This window comes from Protomyctophum bolini (assembly GCF_963924005.1).
Source record: "Protomyctophum bolini genome assembly, chromosome: 6".
In the NCBI taxonomy this organism is placed as follows: Eukaryota; Metazoa; Chordata; class Actinopteri; order Myctophiformes; family Myctophidae; genus Protomyctophum; species Protomyctophum bolini.
The window spans coordinates 49,441,157-49,464,786 of NC_137867.1; the positions used below are offsets into that span (position 1 = coordinate 49,441,157).

General features: G+C 46.1%; 1 protein-coding gene across 1 annotated transcript in view; it reads left to right on the top strand.

Moving 5' to 3' along the window:
- Positions 1-1,000: 1,000 nt before the first annotated feature.
- LOC308317084 (mucin-2-like) overlaps positions 1,001-23,630 on the top strand; it is a gene marked incomplete at its 3' end in the record, with an annotated part of 49,869 nt that continues 27,239 nt past the window's right edge. The window contains exons 1-15 of the mRNA XM_080765875.1: positions 1,001-1,142; positions 4,389-4,436; positions 5,253-5,529; positions 10,733-10,847; positions 10,967-11,057; positions 11,300-11,409; positions 12,208-12,370; positions 13,773-14,075; positions 14,686-14,811; positions 16,757-16,874; positions 18,104-18,242; positions 19,680-19,790; positions 22,270-22,339; positions 23,261-23,401; positions 23,511-23,606. Of these exons, the coding sequence (XP_080622001.1) occupies positions 1,022-1,142; positions 4,389-4,436; positions 5,253-5,529; positions 10,733-10,847; positions 10,967-11,057; positions 11,300-11,409; positions 12,208-12,370; positions 13,773-14,075; positions 14,686-14,811; positions 16,757-16,874; positions 18,104-18,242; positions 19,680-19,790; positions 22,270-22,339; positions 23,261-23,401; positions 23,511-23,606 (2,029 nt within the window). The 5' untranslated portion in view covers positions 1,001-1,021. The remainder of the gene's footprint in view (positions 1,143-4,388; positions 4,437-5,252; positions 5,530-10,732; positions 10,848-10,966; positions 11,058-11,299; positions 11,410-12,207; positions 12,371-13,772; positions 14,076-14,685; positions 14,812-16,756; positions 16,875-18,103; positions 18,243-19,679; positions 19,791-22,269; positions 22,340-23,260; positions 23,402-23,510; positions 23,607-23,630) is intronic.

Below are 23,630 nucleotides of genomic sequence, written 5' to 3' on the forward strand. Positions count from 1 at the left end.
AATATGTGAGTTTACTGTACTTTAAATGTAGAAAACACAACATGTGAGTTTACTGTACTTTAAAATGTAGAAAAAACAACAATATGTGAGTTTACTGTACTTTAGAATGTAGAAAACACAACAATACAATATGTGAGTTTACTGTACTTTAAATGTAGAAAACACAACAATATGTGAGTTTACTGTACTTTAAATGTAGAAAACACAACAATATGTGAGTTTACTGTACTTTAAATGTAGAAAACACAACAATACAATATGTGAGTTTACTGTACTTTAAATGTAGAAAACACAACAATATGTGATTATGATGTACTTTAAATGTAGAAAACACAACAATATGTGAGTTTACTGTACTTTAAATGTAGAAAACACAACAATATGTGAGTTTACTGTACTTTAAATGTAGAAAACACAACAATATGTGAGTTTACTGTACTTTAAATGTAGAAAACACAACAATATGTGAGTTTACTGTACTTTAAATGTAGAAAACACAACATGTGAGTTTACTGTACTTTAAAATGTAGAAAAAACAACAATATGTGAGTTTACTGTACTTTAAATGTAGAAAACACAACAATACAATATGTGAGTATACTGTACTTTAAATGTAGAAAACACAACAATATGTGAGTTTACTGTACTTTAAATGTAGAAAACACAACAATATGTGAGTTTACCGTACTTTAAATGTAGAAAACACAACAATATGTGAGAATGGAATGGGACAAGGAAGTGCCGGTCGGCCAGCCCCAGGTGACATCACACATGCCAAACACGGTGACATGATGGAGGGTGTCATGGGCTGATACGTGACCTGCCCACATCGTCCCCGCACATGCACTGACTGCAGTATAAAGCATGGCGGCTGGTGGCACAGTTCTCCACATCACCTATACCTGTGTGTGACACACACACACACACACACACGCCTCTCCTCCACATCACCTGAGTGACTGTGGACTGCAGCACACTGCAGGTGAGCTCTCTCTCCTCCTGCTGTCCACCGCCATCAGCCATGGCTTCCTCCACCTCCACCTCCACCTCCATCACCGCCAGCGGCCTGCTGTGGTTGACCCTCCTGTGTCTGACCACGGCCCCGCTAGCCTCCACCTCCAGCGCGCTACACTTCAATGTTGGTACGTACGACTGCTGCTACGGCTGCAATTTACAATTTAGGCATTTAGCAGACGCTCTGAATCCAGAGCGATTTACTTTATTTTATTAAGCAAGAACACAAAAAGCATGGGAATACATCACATAAAAACATTTATCAAGAAACATTGGAAACCATTCTACTGCTGCTACTGCAGCATAGGGATGGCTGGCACACGGTTACCAATTTAATTTGAAGGTGACGTTTGATTTGATTATAGCTTTCGCACAAATCATTGCGGTTTACGCGATAATTATTTTTATTTATTTTTTTGGGGGGGGGGGGGGGCTGATAGATAAAGAAAACATTTTGTACAGTTTGCCTGACCTATATGACAAATGACTGAAATGCACAAATTAATTAATGATAATTTAATATTATATTATATTATATCATATTATGTTTAAAATTCAAATAATAATGCAAATGAAATAGCTGATCTATTAGCTTAAAACGCGTAAGCTTTTTTTCAGCTTTTCAATGTATGAAATTATATATTTATTAAGGGGCACTTTTTGTTGTAGAATCTCTTGTACATTTTGGGTTTTTGCAGTTGCAGTAGTTTTGCAGTAGTTTTTTTTGGCTTTTGGCTTTTATTTTATATATTTCATGGAGGGACAGACAGTAGGCTGACAGGAGAGGGGGGGGGGGGTGGTGACATGCAGTAAAGGCCGTCGGGATCGAGCTTTATTTGGGCTTAATAATTCCTATGATATTTAACGCATTCAGGCCTGACGTCGAAATTAAAAAAAAAAAAAAAAATCTAAATCATGACAATTTTCTGAAAGATTTGAGGCACATTTTAACAATTTTTGAAAAAAAAAACAATATATTGTTTGTGTTCCTTTCATGGTATGGAGTAAACGATGTGTTCTGCCTGATGGGATCACAGAGCACTGAAAGGTGATCTTTATCACCCCGCTGTTGGCATCGCTCCAACTACACTTTCCTTTTTTTTCCAGTGTGTTCTAAGCATTAAGTTATACTATAGCTGTTGAAAAAATGACACCCAGTATACGAGCTTGTAGATCTGCTATTTTTTGAAAAATCGTGCCAAAAATCGTGCCACAAATTGTTGAATATATATATATATATATTCTTTGGGAGCGAACGTTGTTTTAACTCAGAGCTCCCTGGAACTGCATATTTTCAGATGGGGGGGGGTGGGGGGAGGGGAGGGGAGGGGGGGGGGAATTACATGTAATTGTTTGGTGTCAATCGACATGAAATAGTTTTTCAGAAAACCGTCATGATTTAGAAAACATTTGAATAATCCGGTCTCGGGTCTGAAAGGGTTAATTAATAATGTCCTGTGTCATATATGTCCTATATGTAAGATCTAGTGTTGGAACAGCTTTTTGATACTACAGTATATTGGCCTGTGTGTGCGTGTGCGTGTGTGTGTGTGTGTGTGTGTGTGTGTGTGTGTGTGTGTGTGTGTGTGTGTGTGTGTGTGTGTGTGGGTGTGTGCGTGCGCGTGATAGTGAGTGCCTGTCTGTCTGTCTGTCTGTCTGTCTGTCTGTCTGTCTATCTGTCTCAGCCAAGAGGAGTTTATATTTTTTGCTTCTGGGGGGGTCCCTGGAACTACATATTTTCAGATTGGGGGTCCCTGGAACTACATATTTTCAGATGGGGGGTCCCTGGAACTACATATTTTCAGATGGGGGGGGGGGGGGGGGGGGGGGGGGGGGTAGCTAAACTCATGAGGGTTTTTCAGAAAACTGTCAGGATTTAGAAGGAATTTTGTAGAATCTGTTCTCGGGTCTTAATGGGTTAACACAAACACTGGCCTGCGATTGGCTGATCGCCGCCATAGCTTGATTGACAGGCACAACACCAGCAGTGTGGTTTGGCATTCTGACATTTAGACATAATTAAAGCTCAGGAGGAAAACCACAACGCTGAATGACTGACACGGAAACATCAGGGGTAAGAAAAGAAAAGAAAAGAATTCCTGCAACGGATTGAGGAAATGAATCAATTTGAGAGTCAAAACAAATTATGCACACGGATGATTCAATGAAGGCAGTGTCACAATACTGCTGTTTATTTAATTGTTCTATTCATTCCCAAGTTGTTTGGGGTGTTAATTACATTGAGTGTATAACGAAAGATTGAAACTGCGGCTTCCACTGTTTTTGTGATTTTGATAAAATAACGTTGGCATTTTTTTATTGCTGTCTTTTATCGATGCCAACAATTAATATAGAGGGTTAGGGTTAGCTATGTTTAGGTATTTATATAGTAAATATAAAGTATAAAGTAGAACGTTAGGGTTAGCTATGTTTAGGTATTTATATAGTAAATATAAAGTATAAAGTAGAACGTTTATTGTTAGGTATGGTTAGGTATTTATATAGTCAATATAAAGTAGAACATTAGGTATTTATATAGTTATTATAAAGTATAAAGTAGAACGTTAGGGTTAGGTATGGTTAGGTATTTATTTAGTAAATATGAAGTATAAAGTAGAGCCTTAGGGTTAGGTATGGTTAGGTATTTATATAGTCAATATAAAGTAGAACATTAGGTATTTATATAGTTATTATAAAGTATAAAGTAGAACGTTAGGGTTAGGTATGGTTAGGTATTTATATAGTAAATATAAAGTATAAAGTAGAGCCTTAGGGTTAGGTATGGTTAGGTATTTATATAGTAAATATAAAGTATAAAGTAGAACGTTAGGGTTAGGTATGGTTAGGTATTTATATAGTCAATATGAAGTATAAGGTGGAGGGTTAGGTATGCACATGACATGACTGGCAAAGTGAGTTTTTAATGTTGTCTAACGTTGTTTAATGCAACGTTTCTCCTCCTTGGATGTACAGTATGGTATGGGCTGCCTGTCGATCACATTTATTTTAATGTTTTATAGTGGCTTTTTCCTTTCATGTGCCACCGAGTGGCGCGCTACGAGCTTGTAGCTCTGCTATTTTTGAAAAGTCGAAGAACGACTGACCTATATAGAAACATGGCTTTTTCAGTCTTACTGTCAGGATGTAGAAGAACATTTATAGAATCTGATCTCAGGTCAGAATGAAAACTGTCAGGATGTAGAAGAACATTTATAGAATCTGATCTCGGGTCAGAATGAAAACTGTCAGGATGTAGAAGAACATTTATAGAATCTGATCTCAGGTCAGAATGGGTTGATAATACATGTGTGTCTGTAGATCTATAGATCTGTTTGAATAGATTAATAGATCCTGTGTGTGTTCTGTGTCAACAGAAGCCTCATCCAACAACAGCTCTGCCATGGAACTCCCAGACCTAGCAGGTGAGCCAGTGGAGATAGAAGCCTTTTGTATGGGGGGGGCAGGGGTCAGGGGTCGATGGGTTAGGGGGGGTCCCTGGGGTCAGGGGTCCCTGGGGCTAGGGATTATAGGGACCAGGGGTCCGCACATCTACGCCCCAAGGTTCCTGGTTCTGTTGTCTCCTTGTAAGGTTTGCATTTTTTGGACTTTATGCATTTTTTTAGTTTAGCATTTTGGCTCTTCTGAGTTTCCTGAGCTTATACAGCTACTAGTACTTTTTGTTTGTTTACCCTGTTCTGCCTTGGACTTAAATAAATATTTCCCCTCTCCCCTCTCCATCATGGCCATAGCACTTACCATAGCATTTCTGTAGACTTAGATAGCATTTGATACAGACTTATAGCATGTTATGTAGACGGCACTATAATTGCATTGTATGTCGTCATAGCACGTCATAGTTCATATGTATAGCATAGTATAGTATAGATGTATAGTTTATATGTATAGCTTCATTATATAGATATTCCACTGTTACGTTCTTAGCTTACGCATGTTTCATGATAAATGTTTTTATGTGATGTATTCCCATGCTTTTTTGTTCTTGCTTAATGTAAGTCGCTCTGGATTAACCCATTCTGAACGGGAACCCATTTTGGTATTATAGCATTCATGCTATGCTTTAGCTATTTTTGAAAAATCTAAGGAACGACTGACATTTTTTAGAATCTGATCTCAGGTCAGAATGGGTTATAATCAGACCCAGTGTGTGTCCAGTGGAAAACCTGGTATGAATCTGATCTCAGGTCAGAATGGGTTAATTGGAAACGGTCCTCTCCTAGACGTGAACCCGGTCCATAACGAGCGAGTCTGCAGCACCTGGGGTCAGTACCGCTACAAGACGTTCGACGGCGACGTCTTCCAGCTGCCGTCCAGCTGCAACCACGTGCTGACGGCGCTCTGCGGCGCCACCTACAGGGGGGACTTCAACGTGCAGCTGCGCCGCTCGCCCGCCGGCGTCGCCGCCGTCGTCATGAAGCTCGACGGAGCCGTGGTGGAGCTGGCGCCCCCTGGTGGAGGCGGAGGAGGAGGAGGCACGGTGGCTGTCGACGGAAAGACGTAAGTTTGACCCAGACAGCGTTCATGCTTTCTGGTCTAGAGGGGCGGGTAGCCTGGCCCAGACAGCGTGCTTTCTGGTCTAGAGGGGCGGGTAGCCTGGCCCAGACAGCGTGCTTTCTGGTCTAGAGGGGCGGGTAGCCTGTCTCCTGTTTCTGTAGCGTGAGGCAGCTTGATGTCCAAGTACACCCCCTGGACATGACGCTAGTATGTCGCAGGGACTTACCCCCCCAATTCAACCCTTGATGCCGAGTGTCAAGCAGGGAGGCACTGGGTCCCATTTTTACCATGGCAGGCTATCAGTCAGATCGGATGGATGGATGGATGGATGGATAGTTGTTCAGCTATGAGGAAGAAAGACAGACGATGGTGGAGATCAGGACAACAACGTCTCTCCATCTCTATCTCGTCACACATAAGAACGCCAGAGCTATGATGGTGGATGTCACATGGCCAAGGACAGTGGCGTGCACAGACATTCAGAGGGGCAGGACAGTGGCGTGCACAGACATTCAGAGGGGGCAGGACAGTGGCGTGCACAGACATTCAGAGGGGGCAGGACAGTGGCGTGCACAGACATTCAGAGGGGGCAGGACAGTGGCGTGCGCAGACATTCAGAGGGGGCAGGACAGTGGCGTGCACAGACATTTAGAGGGGCAGGACAGTGGCGTGCACAGACATTTAGAGGGGCAGGACAGTGGCGTGCACAGACATTCAGAGGGGCAGGACAGTGGCGTGCACAGACATTTAGAGGGGCAGGACAGTGGCGTGCACAGACATTCAGAGGGGGCAGGACAGTGGCGTGCACAGACATTTAGAGGGGCAGGACAGTGGCGTGCACAGACATTCAGAGGGGCATGGACAGTGGCGTGCACAGACATTTAGAGGGGCAGGACAGTGGCGTGCACAGACATTTAGAGGGGCAGGTGGTGCTCAAGTGAAAAAAAAAGGGCACCTTGTGCAGCGCGTGGAACCGGCTTGGTTGCCTTAACCCATTTTGGTGTTATAGCATCATGTTATGCTTTAGCTATTGAGAAATAGCAGATCTACAAGCTCATAGCGCGCCACCGAGTGGCGCGCTACGAGCTTGTAGGTCTGCTATTTTCTTTTCATCGAAGAACCACTGACATAGAAACATAGCTTTAGATTGTGGGGGCCTAAATAATATAGTAGAAGCGTTTTTTATCAAGAAGTGATCAATGTCACCATATGGTCCACACACTACACATTAAGCTTCTTTTTTTTTAAAGAGCACATTGCCAAAAGGGCAGGGGGTGCTCTAGCACCCCCTAGTGTGTCTCTGTGCGCGCCACTGGCGAAGGATATAAATGCATTGGCCCAAAAATCCCCCCACCCTCCTCCCCCCTCTTGTAGATCAGCTATTTTAACCCATTCTGAACGGGAACCCATTTTGGGTGTTAGCATTATGTTATGCTTTAGCTATTGAAAAATAGCAGATCTACAAGCTCATAGCGCGCCACCGAGTGGCGCGCTACGAGCTTGTAGGTCTGCTATTTTTGAAAAATCAAAGAACGACTGACATTTTTTAGAATCTGATCTCGGGTCAGAATGGGTTCATCAGACCAGTGTGTGTCCAGTGGAAACCTCGTATGAATCTGATCTCAGGTCAGAATGGGTTCATCAGACCAGTGTGTGTCCAGTGGAAACCTCGTATGAATCTGATCTCAGGTCAGAATGGGTTAATAACATTTTATACATTTGAAAACCTGTGTGATGTCTTCATCACATGTCACAGATTCCCCTTTTATAGGGAAACTTAATTCCACTCTTTGTGAGACGTGTTCTTGCTTATTTTAAATCACTCTGGGCAGGAACCCCTTTTGGTGATTTAAGCATTATGTTATACTTTAGCTATGGCAAAATAGCAGATCCACAAGCTCATAGCGCGGCACTCGGTGCCGCGCTATGAGCTTGTGGATCTGCTATTTTAGAAAAGTCGTGAAAATGTGGCACAAATCTTTGAATATGTATTATTTCAGAGCATTTTTAGCTCAAATCTTTGCTTCTCTTTGGGAGAGGGGTCCCTGGAACAACATATTTTCAGATGGGGGGGGGGTCCTCGGCCAAATACAGATAATTCTGGGGGTCCTTGACATGAAAAAGGTTGAGCACCAACTGACACAGAAACAGGGGGTTTTTCAGAAAAACCATCCATCCATCCATTCGTAGCCTCAGGGTTCAAACCATAGCCTGGAGTCGTGACGCTGCATTCCTTTAACCCATTCTGACCTGAGATCAGATTCATACGAGGTTTCCACTGGACACACACTGGTCTGATTAACCCATTCTGACCTGAGATCAGATTCTAAAAAAATGTCAGTCGTTCTTCGATTTTTCAAAAAAAAAATAGCAGACCTCTACAAGCTCATAGCGCACCACTCGGTGGCGCGCTATGAGCTTGTAGATCTGCTATTTTTCAATAGCTAAAGCATGAGAATGATGCTGAACACGAAAAATGGGTTCCCGTTCAGAATGGGTTAACCCATTGAGCCCTGAGGTTTAGATTCTACAAAATATCCTGACAGTTTTCTGAAAAAACGTATCAGTGGTGCTCGAACGTTTTCATGTCAAGGACTCCTCCCACCCCCCCCCCCCCCCCCCCCTAGAAGGAAAAATATGCGTTAAAAACGTTCGCTGTGAAAGGATATACTGTATATTGGATATTCTGTATATTGGAAGATTCGTGCCACATTTTCAGAGATTTTTGTTTTTGCAAAAATAGCAGATCTACAATCTCATAGTGCCGCACTCGGTGCCGCGCTATACGAGCTTGTATAGATCTGCTATTTTCTGCAACAGCTAAAGATTAAATTAATGTTTTACGGTGGTTAGACGCTGACGCGACACAGGTGCGTTCCAGTCGTGAAGGGCTTAAAGTCACGCTGTTCGCTATCTCCTCAGTCACCGTGCAAGGCATGGGCGCTCACTCTCTCGCACCATTGTTCCAGTTTACTCCTGTTCTCCTGGAGATAAGACTTTTATCTGCATCAGATAAATACTTCCTCCTCGCTCGTCGTCGTCGTATAGTAGGTAGAATATACGCTGCAGCTTCGTGGGAAACGCAAACCGTCTACGGACAGCAGCGTGTGAGATGTGGATCTCCTCCTGGTCCCAGAGACAGTAGCCTCGATACCCAGGCTTTCATTTCCCCAGAGAGAGTAGCCTCCATACCCAGGCTTTCATTTCCCTGAGACAGTAGCCTCGATACCCAGGCTTTCATTTCCCCAGAGAGAGTAGCCTCCATACCCAGGCGTTCATTTCCCTGAGACAGTAGCCTCCATACCCAGGCGTTCATTTCCCTGAGACAGTAGCCTCCATACCCAGGCGTTCATTTCCCTGAGACAGTAGCCTCCATACCCAGGCTTTAATTTCCCCAGAGACAGTAGCCTCCATACCCAGGCGTTCATTTCCCTGAGACAGTAGCCTCCATACCCAGGCTTTAATTTCCCCAGAGACAGTAGCCTCCATACCCAGGCGTTCATTTCCCTGAGACAGTAGCCTCCATACCCAGGCGTTCATTTCCCTGAGACAGTAGCCTCCATACCCAGGCGTTCATTTCCCAGAGACAGTAGCCTCCATACCCAGGCTTTCATTTCCCTGAGACAGTAGCCTCCATACCCAGGCTTTAATTTCCCCAGAGACAGTAGCCTCCATACCCAGGCTTTCATTTCCCTGAGACAGTAGCCTCCATACCCAGGCTTTCATTTCCCCAGAGACAGTAGCCTCCATACCCAGGCTTTCATTTCCCTGAGACAGTAGCCTCCATACCCAGGCTTTCATTTCCCTGAGACAGTAGCCTCCATACCCAGGCTTTCATCTCCCTGAGACAGTAACACTAGAAAGAAACTCATAGTATTCACTGCTCACCTTTGCAGCCAAGTAAGGGTGAATTCCATGCTAGAAGGCTTTCTTACCTTTCTTTGTAGTTGTTACGTCCCCACCAAAGAGGTCCAGGTGTTATTTTTGTGCAAAAACTCCTTATTGGCTATATTTCCCCCTACCATAAGCCCTCAATGAATTTAATTGAATGGATTTGGAATTGAATGGGGCTGTGGGGTGTTGTGCTAATTTGCTTATTCCCATCGAAATAAGTAGCAAAGTGTGCCGCTTGGGATATTATTTACATTATGAAGAGAGGATATAATTATACAAAAAATATATAATTTTGAGCGATGGAAATAACTGAATTAGCACAACACCCCATAGCCCCATTCAATTCCCATTCCATTCAATGCAATTCATTTAGGGCTTATGTTAGGGGAAACAGCCAATAAGGAGTTTTTGCACAAAAATAACACCTGGACCTCTTTGGTGGGGACGTAACAACTACACATAAAGGTAAGAAAGCCTTTCAGTGTGGAATTCTCCTTTAAGAGCAGGCTGTGCCGTTCTGTCTGTTATCTCAGAGTTACAGACCTGTACAGGTCCATTTGGTCAATTTAAACTATTAATTATAATCCACGCGCAGCTTCAGAGTTGTCTGTGTCCGTCCGCCTGTGTGATAATTACCGTCTAATCAACTGAAAGCTGTGTGCAATATCTCTGTTTTGTGTATGTTGGGTGTTTCATGGTGTTTTTCCTTTTCGTATGTCTGCTATCTGTATGCAGCTGTGTCTCTGTCTCCAAGACACATTTCTCCCGAGGGAGACAAATAAAGATAACCTTGAACCTTGACCCCACCACTTTAAGGCCCAGGAGGGGTGCTTAAAAAGGACAACTTTAGTGTTCTATATCTATCTCGTTCTATATCTCTTTTTTTCTGTAATGACATGTCTGCCTACAGCCAAGGCTATTAATACACATGGCAGATATCATGTCTTCGTCTTCTGGTCAAATCCAAGACATCCTGATTACCATCATCATAATCTGAGCCACAAGGAAACCAAAAGATAAATAAAATAAAAAACCTCCTCCTCTACCTCCCCTCCTATCTCCTCCTATCTGGTCCTATATCTCAGACTATGATTATGAGGTTATTGCGTCATGACAAGGAAACACATCTATCTAGTTCCATATCTGGACATCACGTTCTGTAGTTTCTAGTTTGGGTTGTTCCTGCTCTAAATCTATGACTCTAAGTGTCTCTGTCTGCATTTGTGCGTGTGTGTGCGACACACACGTGTTCATGGTGTGTTTGTTTTGTGTGTATAGGTCACCCTTCATGGTGTGTTTGTTTTGTGTATAGGGTCACCCTCCCCTACAGTGAATCTGGAGTCATCATCGAGCAGACTGTTTCCTACATCATCGTCAAAGCCAAGCTGGGCCTGGTGGCGTACTGGAACCAGAGAGACTCTTTACTGGTGAGTCTAGAGGGCCACTTTGACAATGGAGATGTACGGTAATTCTGCAAACTGTTAATACATATTTCAATCAATCAATCAATCAAAAACATGCTGTGCTTCCTGTGCCTGTCCTGCAGGTGGAGCTAGACGCAAAGTACAAGAACCACACCTGTGGTCTGTGTGGAGACTTCAACGGAGTACCGCTCTACGGAGAGTTCTACAGCCATGGTAACGTGTGTGTGTGTGTGTGTGTGTGTTCCCTAACATTTTAGTCTATAGGACGAAATTGTCAGTATATTTAGTCTTCGTTTTAGTCGCCATAGCTTAGTTTTCATTTAGTTTTTCGTCAGTGAAAAAAGGCAGGCGACGAACATGTGCGTGCGTGTGTGTGTGTGTGTGTGCGTGTGCACGTGTGTGCGTCATGCGCGCTGAGACTATGTAACATTTGAACCCTGTGTTGATGCGTCCAGGTAGCAGGATGAGACCCTCAGACTACGGCAACACCTGGAGAGTGGATGGTCCAACTGAGACCTGCTCTGACCTCACCTTACCCCCCCCTTCTCCCAACTGTACCCACATGGTAACATTTACACCTTAATTACACCCTTCTACCAGCTGTTGGCTGGCTGAATAAACACTTACAGTATTCTCATGTTGTGTCCTCTCTGTCTGTGAGCATCTCTTCTCATGTACATGTTGTCTGTTGTCTCCTCTCTGTCTGTGAGCATCTCTTCTCATGTACATGTTGTCTGTTGTCTCCTCTCTGTCTGTGAGCATCTCTTCTCATGTACATGTTGTCTGTTGTCTCCTCTCTGTCTGTGAGCATCTCTTCTCATGTACATGTTGTCTGTTGTCTCGTCCCCAGCAGCCGGTCTGTGAGCAGCTCTTATCATGTACATGTTGTCTGTTGTCTGTCTGTGAGCATCTCTTCTCATGTACATGTTGTCTGTTGTCTCCTCCCATGCAGCGGCCGGTCTGTGAGCATCTCTTCTCATGTACATGTTGTCTGTTGTCTCGTCCCCATGCAGCGGCCGGTCTGTGAGCATCTCTTCTCATGTACATGTTGTCTGTTGTCTCGTCCCCATGCAGCGGCCGGTCTGTGAGCATCTCTTCTCATGTACATGTTGTCTGTTGTCTCGTCCCCAGCGGCCGGTCTGTGAGCATCTCTTCTCATGTACATGTTGTCTGTTGTCTCGTCCCCAGCGGCCGGTCTGTGAGCATCTCTTCTCATGTACATGTTGTCTGTTGTCTCGTCCCCAGCGGCCGGTCTGTGAGCATCTCTTCTCATGTACATGTTGTCTGTTGTCTCGTCCCCAGCGGCCGGTCTGTGAGCATCTCTTCTCATGTACATGTTGTCTGTTGTCTCGTCCCCATGCAGCGGCCGGTCTGTGAGCAGCTCTTCTCCGCTCCGGCGTTCCGCGGCTGCACGGCGGTGATGGACGTGAGGCCGTTCGTGGACGTGTGCGTGTCCGACCTCTGTCACTGTTCCCGCCGCGGCGGCCAGGAGGGCGGGAGCGTCTCGGCGGCGGCGGCGGCGGCAGGTGACAAACAAACCGCTGCATTTCAACTGTCGTCATCTTCATCATCTTCGTCATCATCGTCGAGTCATTGTTTGTTGAAATGACATCTTTGATGAATGAATCTTTTTAACCCCTTTTGCGGTTAGCATTACGTTATGCTTTAGCTATTGAAAAATAGCAGATCTACAAGCTCGTAGCGCGCCACCGAGTGGCGCGCTACGAGCTTGTAGGTCTGCTATTTTTGAAAAGAACGACTGACATGGAAACATAGCTTTTTCAGAAAACTGTCAGGATGTAGAAGAACATTTATAGAATCTGATCTCAGGTCAGAATGGAAACTTTTGTTTTCTCGAGTCGTGACCCCAAACAATCTAGCCTGCGTGCCCCACTGAGGGGTCCCGGGTCCCGACCATAGACTTTAAAAATATGGACAAAGCGTTCCGCGGGTCTAACATGAACGTAAAATGAAGCCTGTCAGTCCTTGAATTGTAAGTCGCCATCTTTCTAGATCCGTTTTGGCCCAGCTGGCCCATTGGCTGGCCCAGACAACGAGGCGGGACTTCCCCCCTTCTTCTCTGTTGGTTTTTATTTTGACTCGAGTGGGAGGGGAATCCCGTTCATAGACTGTAACGGTAGCCACGCCCCTCAGAACATGCGCGACTTTATGGTAATTCTTTTAATAAATGGGACCATAATTTTCCAAAAAGAATATTATGACATGAGAAATGAGACTTTAAACTAGTGACTGGAAGCAGAAAGTATTCATGACCATGTTTATTAAGGTAATACAGTCTAGGTGAAGTTGAGCCCAAATACATGGACTTCTATGGGGCTATGGGGTTTTTTGGGCCCAATGACAGCGCCACAACAGGCCATTATATGAACTTTCAGGAAATCCCAATTTCCTTGTGGCTTCACAGAATATCTGTCTGACTGCCCCGCTGGTTAAATATCTGTCTGACTGCCCCCCTGGTTAAATATCTGTCTGACTGCCCCCCTGGTTAAATATCTGTCTGACTGCCCCCCTGGTTAAATATCTGTCTGACTGCCCCCCTGGTTAAATATCTGTCTGACTGCCCCCCTGGTTAAATATCTGTCTGACTGCCCCCCTGGTTAAATATCTGTCTGACTGCCCCCCTGGTTAGATATCTGTCTGACTGCCCCCCCCCCCGGGTCCCGACCCTCTGTCTGGGGAAACAGTGGTCTGTCTGTAGAGCGTGGCAGTCCCTCCCCTCGAGAGACCCGGAGAATATTTTTTCCGACAGTGAACGCAGTTTGCGTAACTCTGTCTATATCTAAGGCTCCGACGTGACTGTAGGTTTCTCTCTGACGTACAGTACAGTACAGTACAGTACAGTGTAAGGCATGTGTAATGTATCATGACTGAGAGACACATAGATAATTGTAATCTTTGAATTGACAGGAGGAGGAGCCAACAGCATCCGCGTTTACCCCGTGAGGGCTGTGAGGGCTGTGAGGGCGGCGCTGGGGTCCACCACGCTCGGGCCGGGAGGTGTTCGCCCGACGTTGGTGACCGCGGTCGGGTTCGGGACCACGGTGGGGCCGGGGGGTGTTCGCCCGATGTCCGGTACCACGGCGGGATCCGGGGGCGGCGGCGGTGACGACGGCGGTGACGAGTGTCTGTGCAGCACGCAGGCCGAGTTCTCCCGGCAGTGTGTGCACGCCGGACGCACCCCGCGACAGTGGAGGACCCCCCAGCACTGCTGTGAGGACCACCACACACACACACGCACGCACGCACGCACGCACACACACACACACACACACACACACACACACACACACACTCACACACTCACACACACACACACACACACATGCTGACGCTGACACGTGGCGCATGCTTTTCTTTGGGCTACTCTGTTTTTAAGCTCTGCTAATGTTGATTGTTTTGTAGTTTTTTTTTTGTTTTGTACTAAATTGCAAAATAAGTGCAATAGGGTATTAATGCACGCAGATCATCTCTTCCTACTTCCTGGCCCCTTCCCAGCTAGTTACTTAATTCACAGGTGTTACCGATGATGTCGAATGACACAATAATGTCACTCCCAATCTTCCGCCGTAGTCTGAAAACTCACCTCTTCAGACTCCATCTTGGCCCGTAGCCCCTCCCCCTAGCCTCTTGTGCATGCATCGCTTCATTATATATATATATTGCACTTGTCCGTCACAGGGGTCACACAGAGAACACCCGTTGGGCTTAACCACAGGAGGGGGCAGTGAAGCCCCTGTCCCTTCAACATGGTGTAATACATTGTTTGTCCACAGGGAGGCAGTGTCCCTTCAACATGGTGTAATACATTGTTTGTCCACAGGGAGGCAGTGTCCCTTCAACATGGTGTACAGCGAGTGTGGCAGTCCCTGTACCGACAGCTGCACCAACCCCGCCGCCAGCGACGTCTGTGACACCCACTGTAGTGACGGCTGCTTCTGTCCTCCAGGTAACATTACCCACTGTAGTAACGGCTGCTTCTGTCCTCCAGGTAACATTACCCACTGTAGCGACGGCTGCTTCTGTCCTCCAGGTAACATTACCCACTGTAGTGACGGCCTGGTTCTGTCCTCCAGGTAACATTACCCACTGTAGTGACGGCCTGGTTCTGTCCTCCAGGTAACATTACCCACTGTAGTGACGGCCTGGTTCTGTCCTCCAGGTAACATTACCCACTGTAGTGACGGCCTGGTTCTGTCCTCCAGGTAACATTACCCACTGTAGTGACGGCCTGGTTCTGTCCTCCAGGTAACATTACCCACTGTAGTGACGGCCTGGTTCTGTCCCCCAGGTAACATTACCCACTGTAGTGACGGCCTGGTTCTGTCCTCCAGGTAACATTACCCACTGTAGTGACGGCCTGGTTCTGTCCTCCAGGTAACATTACCCACTGTAGTGACGGCCTGGTTCTGTCCTCCAGGTAACATTACCCACTGTAGTGACGGCCTGGTTCTGTCCCCCAGCTAACATTACCCACTGTAGTGACGGCCTGGTTCTGTCCCCCAGGTAACATTACCCACTGTAGTGACGGCCTGGTTCTGTCCCCCAGGTAACATTACCCACTGTAGTGACGGCCTGGTTCTGTCCCCCAGGTAACATTACCCACTGTGACGGCCCGGTTCTGTCCCCCAGGTAACATTACCCACTGTAGTGACGGCCTGGTTCTGTCCCCCAGGTAACATTACCCACTGTAGTGACGGCCTGGTTCTGTCCCCCAGGTAACATTACCCACTGTAGTGACGGCCTGGTTCTGTCCCCCAGGTAACATTACCCACTGTAGCGACGGCCTGGTTCTGTCCCCCAGGTAACATTACCCACTGTAGTGACGGCCTGGTTCTGTCCCCCAGGTAACATTACCCACTGTAGTGACGGCCTGGTTCTGTCCTCCAGGTAACATTACCCACTGTAGTGACGGCCTGGTTCTGTCCTCCAGGTAACATTACCCACTGTAGTGACGGCCTGGTTCTGTCCCCCAGGTAACATTACCCACTGTGACGGCCCGGTTCTGTCCCCCAGCTAACATTACCCACTGTAGTGACGGCCTGGTTCTGTCCCCCAGGTAACATTACCCACTGTAGTGACGGCCTGGTTCTGTCCCCCAGGTAACATTACCCACTGTAGTGACGGCCTGGTTCTGTCCCCCAGGTAACATTACCCACTGTGACGGCCCGGTTCTGTCCCCCAGGTAACATTACCCACTGTAGTGACGGCCTGGTTCTGTCCCCCAGGTAACATTACCCACTGTAGTGACGGCCTGGTTCTGTCCCCCAGGTAACATTACCCACTGTAGTGACGGCCTGGTTCTGTCCCCCAGGTAACATTACCCACTGTAGCGACGGCCTGGTTCTGTCCCCCAGGTAACATTACCCACTGTAGTGACGGCCTGGTTCTGTCCCCCAGGTAACATTACCCACTGTAGTGACGGCCTGGTTCTGTCCCCCAGGTAACATTACCCACTGTAGTGACGGCCTGGTTCTGTCCTCCAGGTAACATTACCCACTGTAGTGACGGCCTGGTTCTGTCCTCCAGGTAACATTACCCACTGTGACGGCCTCCAGGCCTGAACATACTCGACTTTATGGTCATTTTGTTAATAAATGGGACCATCATTTTCCAAAAAGAATATTATGACATGAGAAATGAGACTTTAAACTAGTGACTGGAAGCAGAAAGTATTCATGACCATGTTTATTAAGGTAATACAGTCTAGGTGAAGTTGGGCCCAAATACATGGACCTCTATGGAGCTATGGGGTTTTTTTGGGCCCAATGACAGACAGCGCCACAACAGGCCATTATATGAACTTTCAGGAAGTCAGGATTTCCTACTGGCTTCACTGCCCCCTCCTGTGGTTAAGCCCAACGGGTGTTCTCTGTGTGACCCCTCCCCCATAGGCACGGTGCTGGATGACATCGGCGGGACGGGCTGCGTCCCGCTCACAGAGTGCTCCTGCTCCTACAACAACCAGAGCTACGCCCCGGGACAGTCCTACCACGGGCCCTGCAAGACCTGGTAGGACCGCTGGGGTTTTTGGCAGCAGATTTTTAGATTTTAGTCATTTAGGGCTCCACTAAACCAGTTTTGTTTTCGTCGACTAAAACTAAGACGAAAAATGTTCGTCGACTACCTATTTTCACTGACAAAAACAAATGGAAACTAAATGAAAACTAAGCTACGATGACTAAAACTAAGACTAAACATACTGACAATTTCGTCGACAAATAAAAACTAGACTAAAATGTTAGGAAGGGACTATAGTGGACAAGAGATCCAGTATAAGTCCTTTTACACTTGGTTGCTTGCTGAAAATAGCAGATCTACAAGCTCACAACGCGTCGCGACGCCTTTTTTTTCTTTTTACTATTTAGAAAAACATTTTTGTAATAGTTCAACTATAGCCAATCTACATTGACACGTTGTGAGCTTGTAGAAGATTAATTTTAAAGATTCAAAAATGTTTTGCAAAATAGTAAAACAAAGCAAAGAAGTTTAGGGATCTTGAATGGTTTTAGTTTAGTTTTATGGAATGTTTTGGTGTTAGTCTAGTTTTGACTAGACTAAAATGTATTTTGGCGGGCCTTGATGCCGTCGTAAATGCTGAAAATAGCCGCTGCGACGCGTTGTGAGCTTGTAGATCTGCTATTTTCAGCATGCAACTAATTGTAAAATGACTTATAGTGGATCTCTTGTCCCTTCCTAATATTTTAGTCTAGTTTTTTATCTGTTGACGAAATTGTCAGTATATTTAGTCTCAGTTTTAGTCACCATAGCTTAGTTTCCGTTTAGTTTCCGTTTAGTTTTCGTCAGCAGAATTGATCATTTATTTTATTTTATTTGATATCAATACTCTTGTACACTACTTTTACTCAAATAAGTTGTTGAATTCCAGACTCTTATTAAAACACTTTTAGTGCCGGAAGTATACGCCGCGCTAACATGGGAGTCAATGACAAGCTAATAGTTGCACAGAGCGTTAGCGTACGGCAAGCGAAAAGCGAAAAAATGCCAAAAGAATAAATAGGAAAAATTCTGAATATTCTTATCTCGCCCCGTATCATTGAGAGTGCGCTAGGACGGCCACACACGTCCAAGGCACCTCTCGGTTCCAATCCTTATGACGGCCTGAGGCGTATAGATACATTTACCACCACTGCTAATCATCATTATCATCGTGTGTGTTACTGTGTGTGCTTGCGTGCGTGCGTGTGCGTGCGTGTGTGTGTGTGCGTGTGTGCCATCAGTGTGTGTGTGGCCGCTCAGTGGAGCTGTCAGCAGAAGGCGTGCACGGGGATCTGCTCGGTGGAGGGCGGCGCGCACGTCAACACCTTCGACGGTCAAATCTACACCTTCCACGGGGACTGCTCCTACCTGCTGGCCAGGGTACGTAACTACACCATGTAACCATGGTGACGGCTCCTTATACCTGCTGGCCAGGGTACGTAACTACACCATGTAACCATGGTGACGGCTCCTAATACCTGCTGGCCAGGGTACGTAACTACACCATGTAACCATTGTGACGGCTCCTAATACCTGCTGGCCAGGGTACGTAACTACACCATGTAACCATGGGGACTGCTCCTAATACCTGCTGGCCAGGGTACGTAACTACACCATGTAACCATGGTGACGGCTCCTAATACCTGCTGGCCAGGGTACGTAACTACACCATGTAACCATGGGGACTGCTCCTAATACCTGCTGGCCAGGGTACGTAACTACACCATGTAACCATGGTGACGGCTCCTAATACCTGCTGGCCAGGGTACGTAACTACACCATGTAACCATGGGGACTGCTCCTAATACCTGCTGGCCAGGGTACGTAACTACACCATGTAACCATGGGGACTGCTCCTAATACCTGCTGGCCAGGGTACGTAACTACACCATGTAACCATGGTGATGACGGCTCATATACCTGCTGGCCAGGGTACGTAACTACACCATGTAACCATGGTGATGACGGCTCCTAATACCTGCTGGCCAGGGTACGTAACTACACCATGTAACCATGGTGATGACGGCTCATATACCTGCTGGCCAGGGTACGTAACTACACCATGTAACCATGGTGATGACGGCTCCTAATACCTGCTGGCCAGGGTACGTAACTACACCATGTAACCATGGTGATGACGGCTCATATACCTGCTGGCCAGGGTACGTAACTACACCATGGGGTTCCGTGTGTCACATCGTATGACTTTTAATGACCTACATGATTATGCTCTAAAGCAGGGGTGTCAAACTCAACTTGGGGCGAGGGCCGCATTGGTCAAAAGGTCACTTATAAGATTTTATATTATGCACATGCCATGGTCACATAACCATTATATGTTGAGTGCATGCTTTGATGGTTACAGTTTTATAATCAGTTTTGATGAGTAAACCTTTGTGGAGATCTTCTCAGTTCTCATTGCTATAGTTACTGCCATTCAGGATGGAAAATGAAATCCATTTGGATTTGGGGAGAAGTAGTTTCATAAGGGGCTGGTATGAAGTACTTGATATAAAGAGAACATGTTCAGTTCACTAGTCTACACTCTACTCTACACCTGCCTTCATGTCATCTGATTGTCTGTCTGGCAGGCACTTAACAAGCCATCATTAACTGTGTCTGTTAGAGAGAGGGGCAGAGAAGAGTGGCTTTGCTCAACTTGATTTATACTTATATTCTCCACTCTGATGAAGGTACATGTTCGATGTATCATGCAGCCTTACTTATTAGTATATTTCTAAAGGGTGTGAAAGGAAAAACATATATATTTTTATTAATTTCACTGAATACGTCTTGTTGTTGTTGTGTGTTCATCAGAACTCTACGGGTGACCAGTACGTGTTGCTGGGAGACCTGGAGCAGTGTGGACTGACCGACAGCCAGACCTGCCTCAAGTCAGTGACCCTGGCCCTGCCCACGCACGACACTGTGAGTACTGACCCTGGCCCTGCCCACGCACCACACTGTGAGTACTGACCCTGGCCCTGCCCACGCACCACACTGTGAGTACTGACCACTGCCCACACACCACACTGTGAGTACTGACCAGTGTTATAGTCAGTGACCCTAGCCCTGCCCACGCACCAAACTGTGAGTACTGACCAGTGTTATAGCAACACCACACTGTGAGTACTGACCAGTGTTATAGCAACACCACACTGTGAGTACTGACCACTGGCCACACACGACAACGTGAGTACTGACCAGTGTTATAGCACATTTTTATTTTAGTTTTAGTTTTAGTCTCTTGAATTCTAGTTTCAGTCACATTTTAGTCACCCCTGGAATGTTTTAGTGTGTTAGTCTAGTTTTAGTCGACTAAATCTACAGGTGATTTAGTCAAACAAAATGTGTTTTGGCGGGCTTTGATGCCGTCGTAACGACCGTTTTTTTTTCACTTGCTGAAAATAGACGATCTAAAAGCTTGTGGGCTTGTAGATCGTCTATTTTGAGCATGCAACCAAGTGTAAAATGACTTATACTGGATCTCTTGTCCACTAAGTCCCTTCCTAACATTTTAGTCTAGTTTTTATTTGTCGACGAAATCGTCAGTATATTTAGTCTTAGTTTTAGTCATCGTAGCTTAGTTTTCATTTAGTTTCCATTTGTTTTTGTCAGTAAAAATAGGTAGTCGACGAACATTTTTCGTCTTAGTTTTAGTCGACGAAAACAACACTGACTAACCCTGCCCTCAACACCACACTGTGGCCCCACTGGCCCCTTTTCCACCGGTTCCAACTGAACCGGTTCCCACTGGGAACCAACCGGTGGAAAAGAACTGAACCGGTTCCCACTGGGAACCAACCGGTGGAAAAGAACTGAACCGGTTCCCACTGGGAACCAACCGGTGGAAAAGAACTGAACCGGTTCCCACTGGGAACCAACCGGTGGAAAAGAACTGAACCGGTTCCATTTGGGAACCAACCGGTGGAAAAGAACTGAACCGGTTCCATTTGGGAACCAACCGGTGGAAAAGAACTGAACCGGTTCCCACTGGGAACCAACCGGTGGAAAAGAACTGAACCGGTTCCCACTGGGAACCAACCGGTGGAAAATAACTGAACCGGTTCCCACTGGGAACCGACCGGTGGAAAAGAACTGAACCGGTTCCATTTGGGAACCAACCGGTGGAAAAGAACTGAACCGGTTCCATTTGGGAACCAACCGGTGGAAAAGAACTGAACCGGTTCCATTTGGGAACCAACCGGTGGAAAAGAACTGAACCGGTTCCCACTGGGAACCAACCGGTGGAAAAGAACTGAACCGGTTCCCACTGGGAACCAACCGGTGGAAAATAACTGAACCGGTTCCCACTGGGAACCAACCGGTGGAAAATAACTGAACAAAATAACTGAACCGGTTCCCACTGGGAACCAACCGGTGGAAAATAACTGAACAAAATAACTGAACCGGTTCCCACTGGGAACCAACCGGTGGAAAATAACTGAACCGGTTCCCACTGGGAACCGAGCGGTGGAAAAGAACTGAACCGGTTCCCACTGGGAACCGACCGGTGGAAAAGAACTGAACCGGTTCCCACTGGGAACCGACCGGTGGAAAGGGGTTCTGTGAGTACTAACCCTGCCTTCAACACCACACCGTAAGTATTCACTGACCCTGAGCTTGTAGAAGTGTAAAATGACTTGTCCACTAGTCCCTTCCTATAAACATTTCTAGTCTATATCTTTTATTCGTTGACTAAATTGTCAGTACTGAGAACCACAGCCTTAGACAAACATGCAGCCGCAGGAGAAATGCTCATGGAATGCACGGAGGCGTGCACAGTGCACGTGGGGAATGCATGGAGGTGTGCACAGTGCAAAAGACACGACGACAAAAGACATTAAAACGCCAACGTTTGTCGCTAGGCATGATGTCACTCCCCTGTGGAAGGTTGTTGTTGTTGTTGATTTATTGTCGTTGCCAGTCAAAGCCAAAGGGCCTGATATGACGTGGCCGCTTTCATCTCCTCCCGTCGACTAACCTTTTTACTTAAACTAAATGAAAACTAAGATATGATCAATAAAACTAAGGCTAAATATAGTGGCAATTTCGTCAACAGCTTAAAACTAGACTAAGATGTTTTAGGAAGGGACTAGTGGACAAGAGATCCAGTATGAGTCCTTTTACACTTGGTTTCATGCTGAAAATAGCCGATCTGCGAGCTTGTAGATCGGCTATTTTCAGCAAGTGTAAAATCGGTCATTGCGACAACATCAAGGCACCGCCAAAATACATTTTAGTCGACTGAAATCCTATGACATTAAAGTGGACTAAACCTAGACTAACACTGAAACATTCCAGGTGACCTATGAAGCACTCTACTGTGAGCCTACATGAACTCATATTCATCATAAAAATGTTTTCTAACATGTATTTGTTTTGTTCTTTTTGTTTTTTCACGCAGGTCATCAAAATCCTGCCCTGCGGCAAAGTCTTTGTAAATGGAATCTACTCTGAGCTGCCCTTGTCTGTCGGTGAGATGTCTACAATGATGTTGTACTTTTAGTCATATTTCTTTTCTTTAGGTCATCTTTTAGTTTTAGTTGACTACATTACTGTAAATGTGCCTGGAGAGCTAGAGAGGAGGGCATTGGAAATGGCGGTTGTTTTACAGACGGCTCAGAGCCATCTAATAGAAGAGTTGCGACATTGAAGGGGCAGAAACCCAGCGCTGTTCTAATGCAGCCTGAACTGAGACAAGCTGGAGTTGTAAATACATTGTTTTCAACGAGGGGCAGCGCAAATAAAGGCATGTGTGCAAAAACGATACAACTGTTTTAAAAGTATTGCACAGTGACAACTAAAGTATCTCTAATGTTTACGTTGTGTACTATTACTATACAAAACAATGTAAAATAAAGGGATTTAAGATCATTAAAGGGACACTTCACCCTTTTTGCAAAAAAATATATGTTAATGACGTTTAGAAGCTTTAGAACACTTTCCTGGGGGTCTTTATGTGTGTAATATGTGGTTTTAGATATTTTAGATTGTAGCAGTGAGCCTGTTGTCTCTGATGTCATGGACACTGGGCTCGCTTCCTTCCTGGACTACATGTTGTCTCAGTAAGACAGCTCTCCCCCCTATCCACAAGGAGGAGCAGTGCACCAAAGAATTATGGGAATTGTAGTCCAGGAAGGTAGTGAGCCCAGTGTCCATGACATCAGAGACAACAGGCTCACTGCTACAATCTAAAATATCTAAAACCACATATTACACACATAAAGACCCCCAGGAAAGTGTTCTAAAGCTTCTAAACGTCATTAACATATATTCTTTTGCAAAAAGGGTGACGTGTCCCTTTAAAGCTGGGCTGTTGCCCTGAGTCCAGTGCATTGCATGGCGTGGAAAGCAGTGGCGTTTTAGTTTATCGTTCCCTCCCCTCCTTCCCTCAGCGGGCGTGTCGACGTTCCGCGCGTCCTCCTTCCACCTGGTGGTCCACGCTGCGTCTCTGGGCGTCACGCTGAAGGTCCAGACCCTGCCCCTCATGCAGCTCTACGTCACCGCAGACCCCCGCCACAGGGGCCACACCCGCGGTACGTAGACCACCCACCTTCACACAGGGGCCACACCCGCGGTACGTAGACCACCCACCTTCACACAGGGGCCACACCCACCGTACGTAGACCACCCACCTTCACACAGGGGCCACACCCGCGGTACGTAGACCACCCACCTTCACACAGGGGCCACACCCGCGGTACGTAGACCACCCACCTTCACACAGGGGCCACACCCGCGGTACGTAGACCACCCACCTTCACA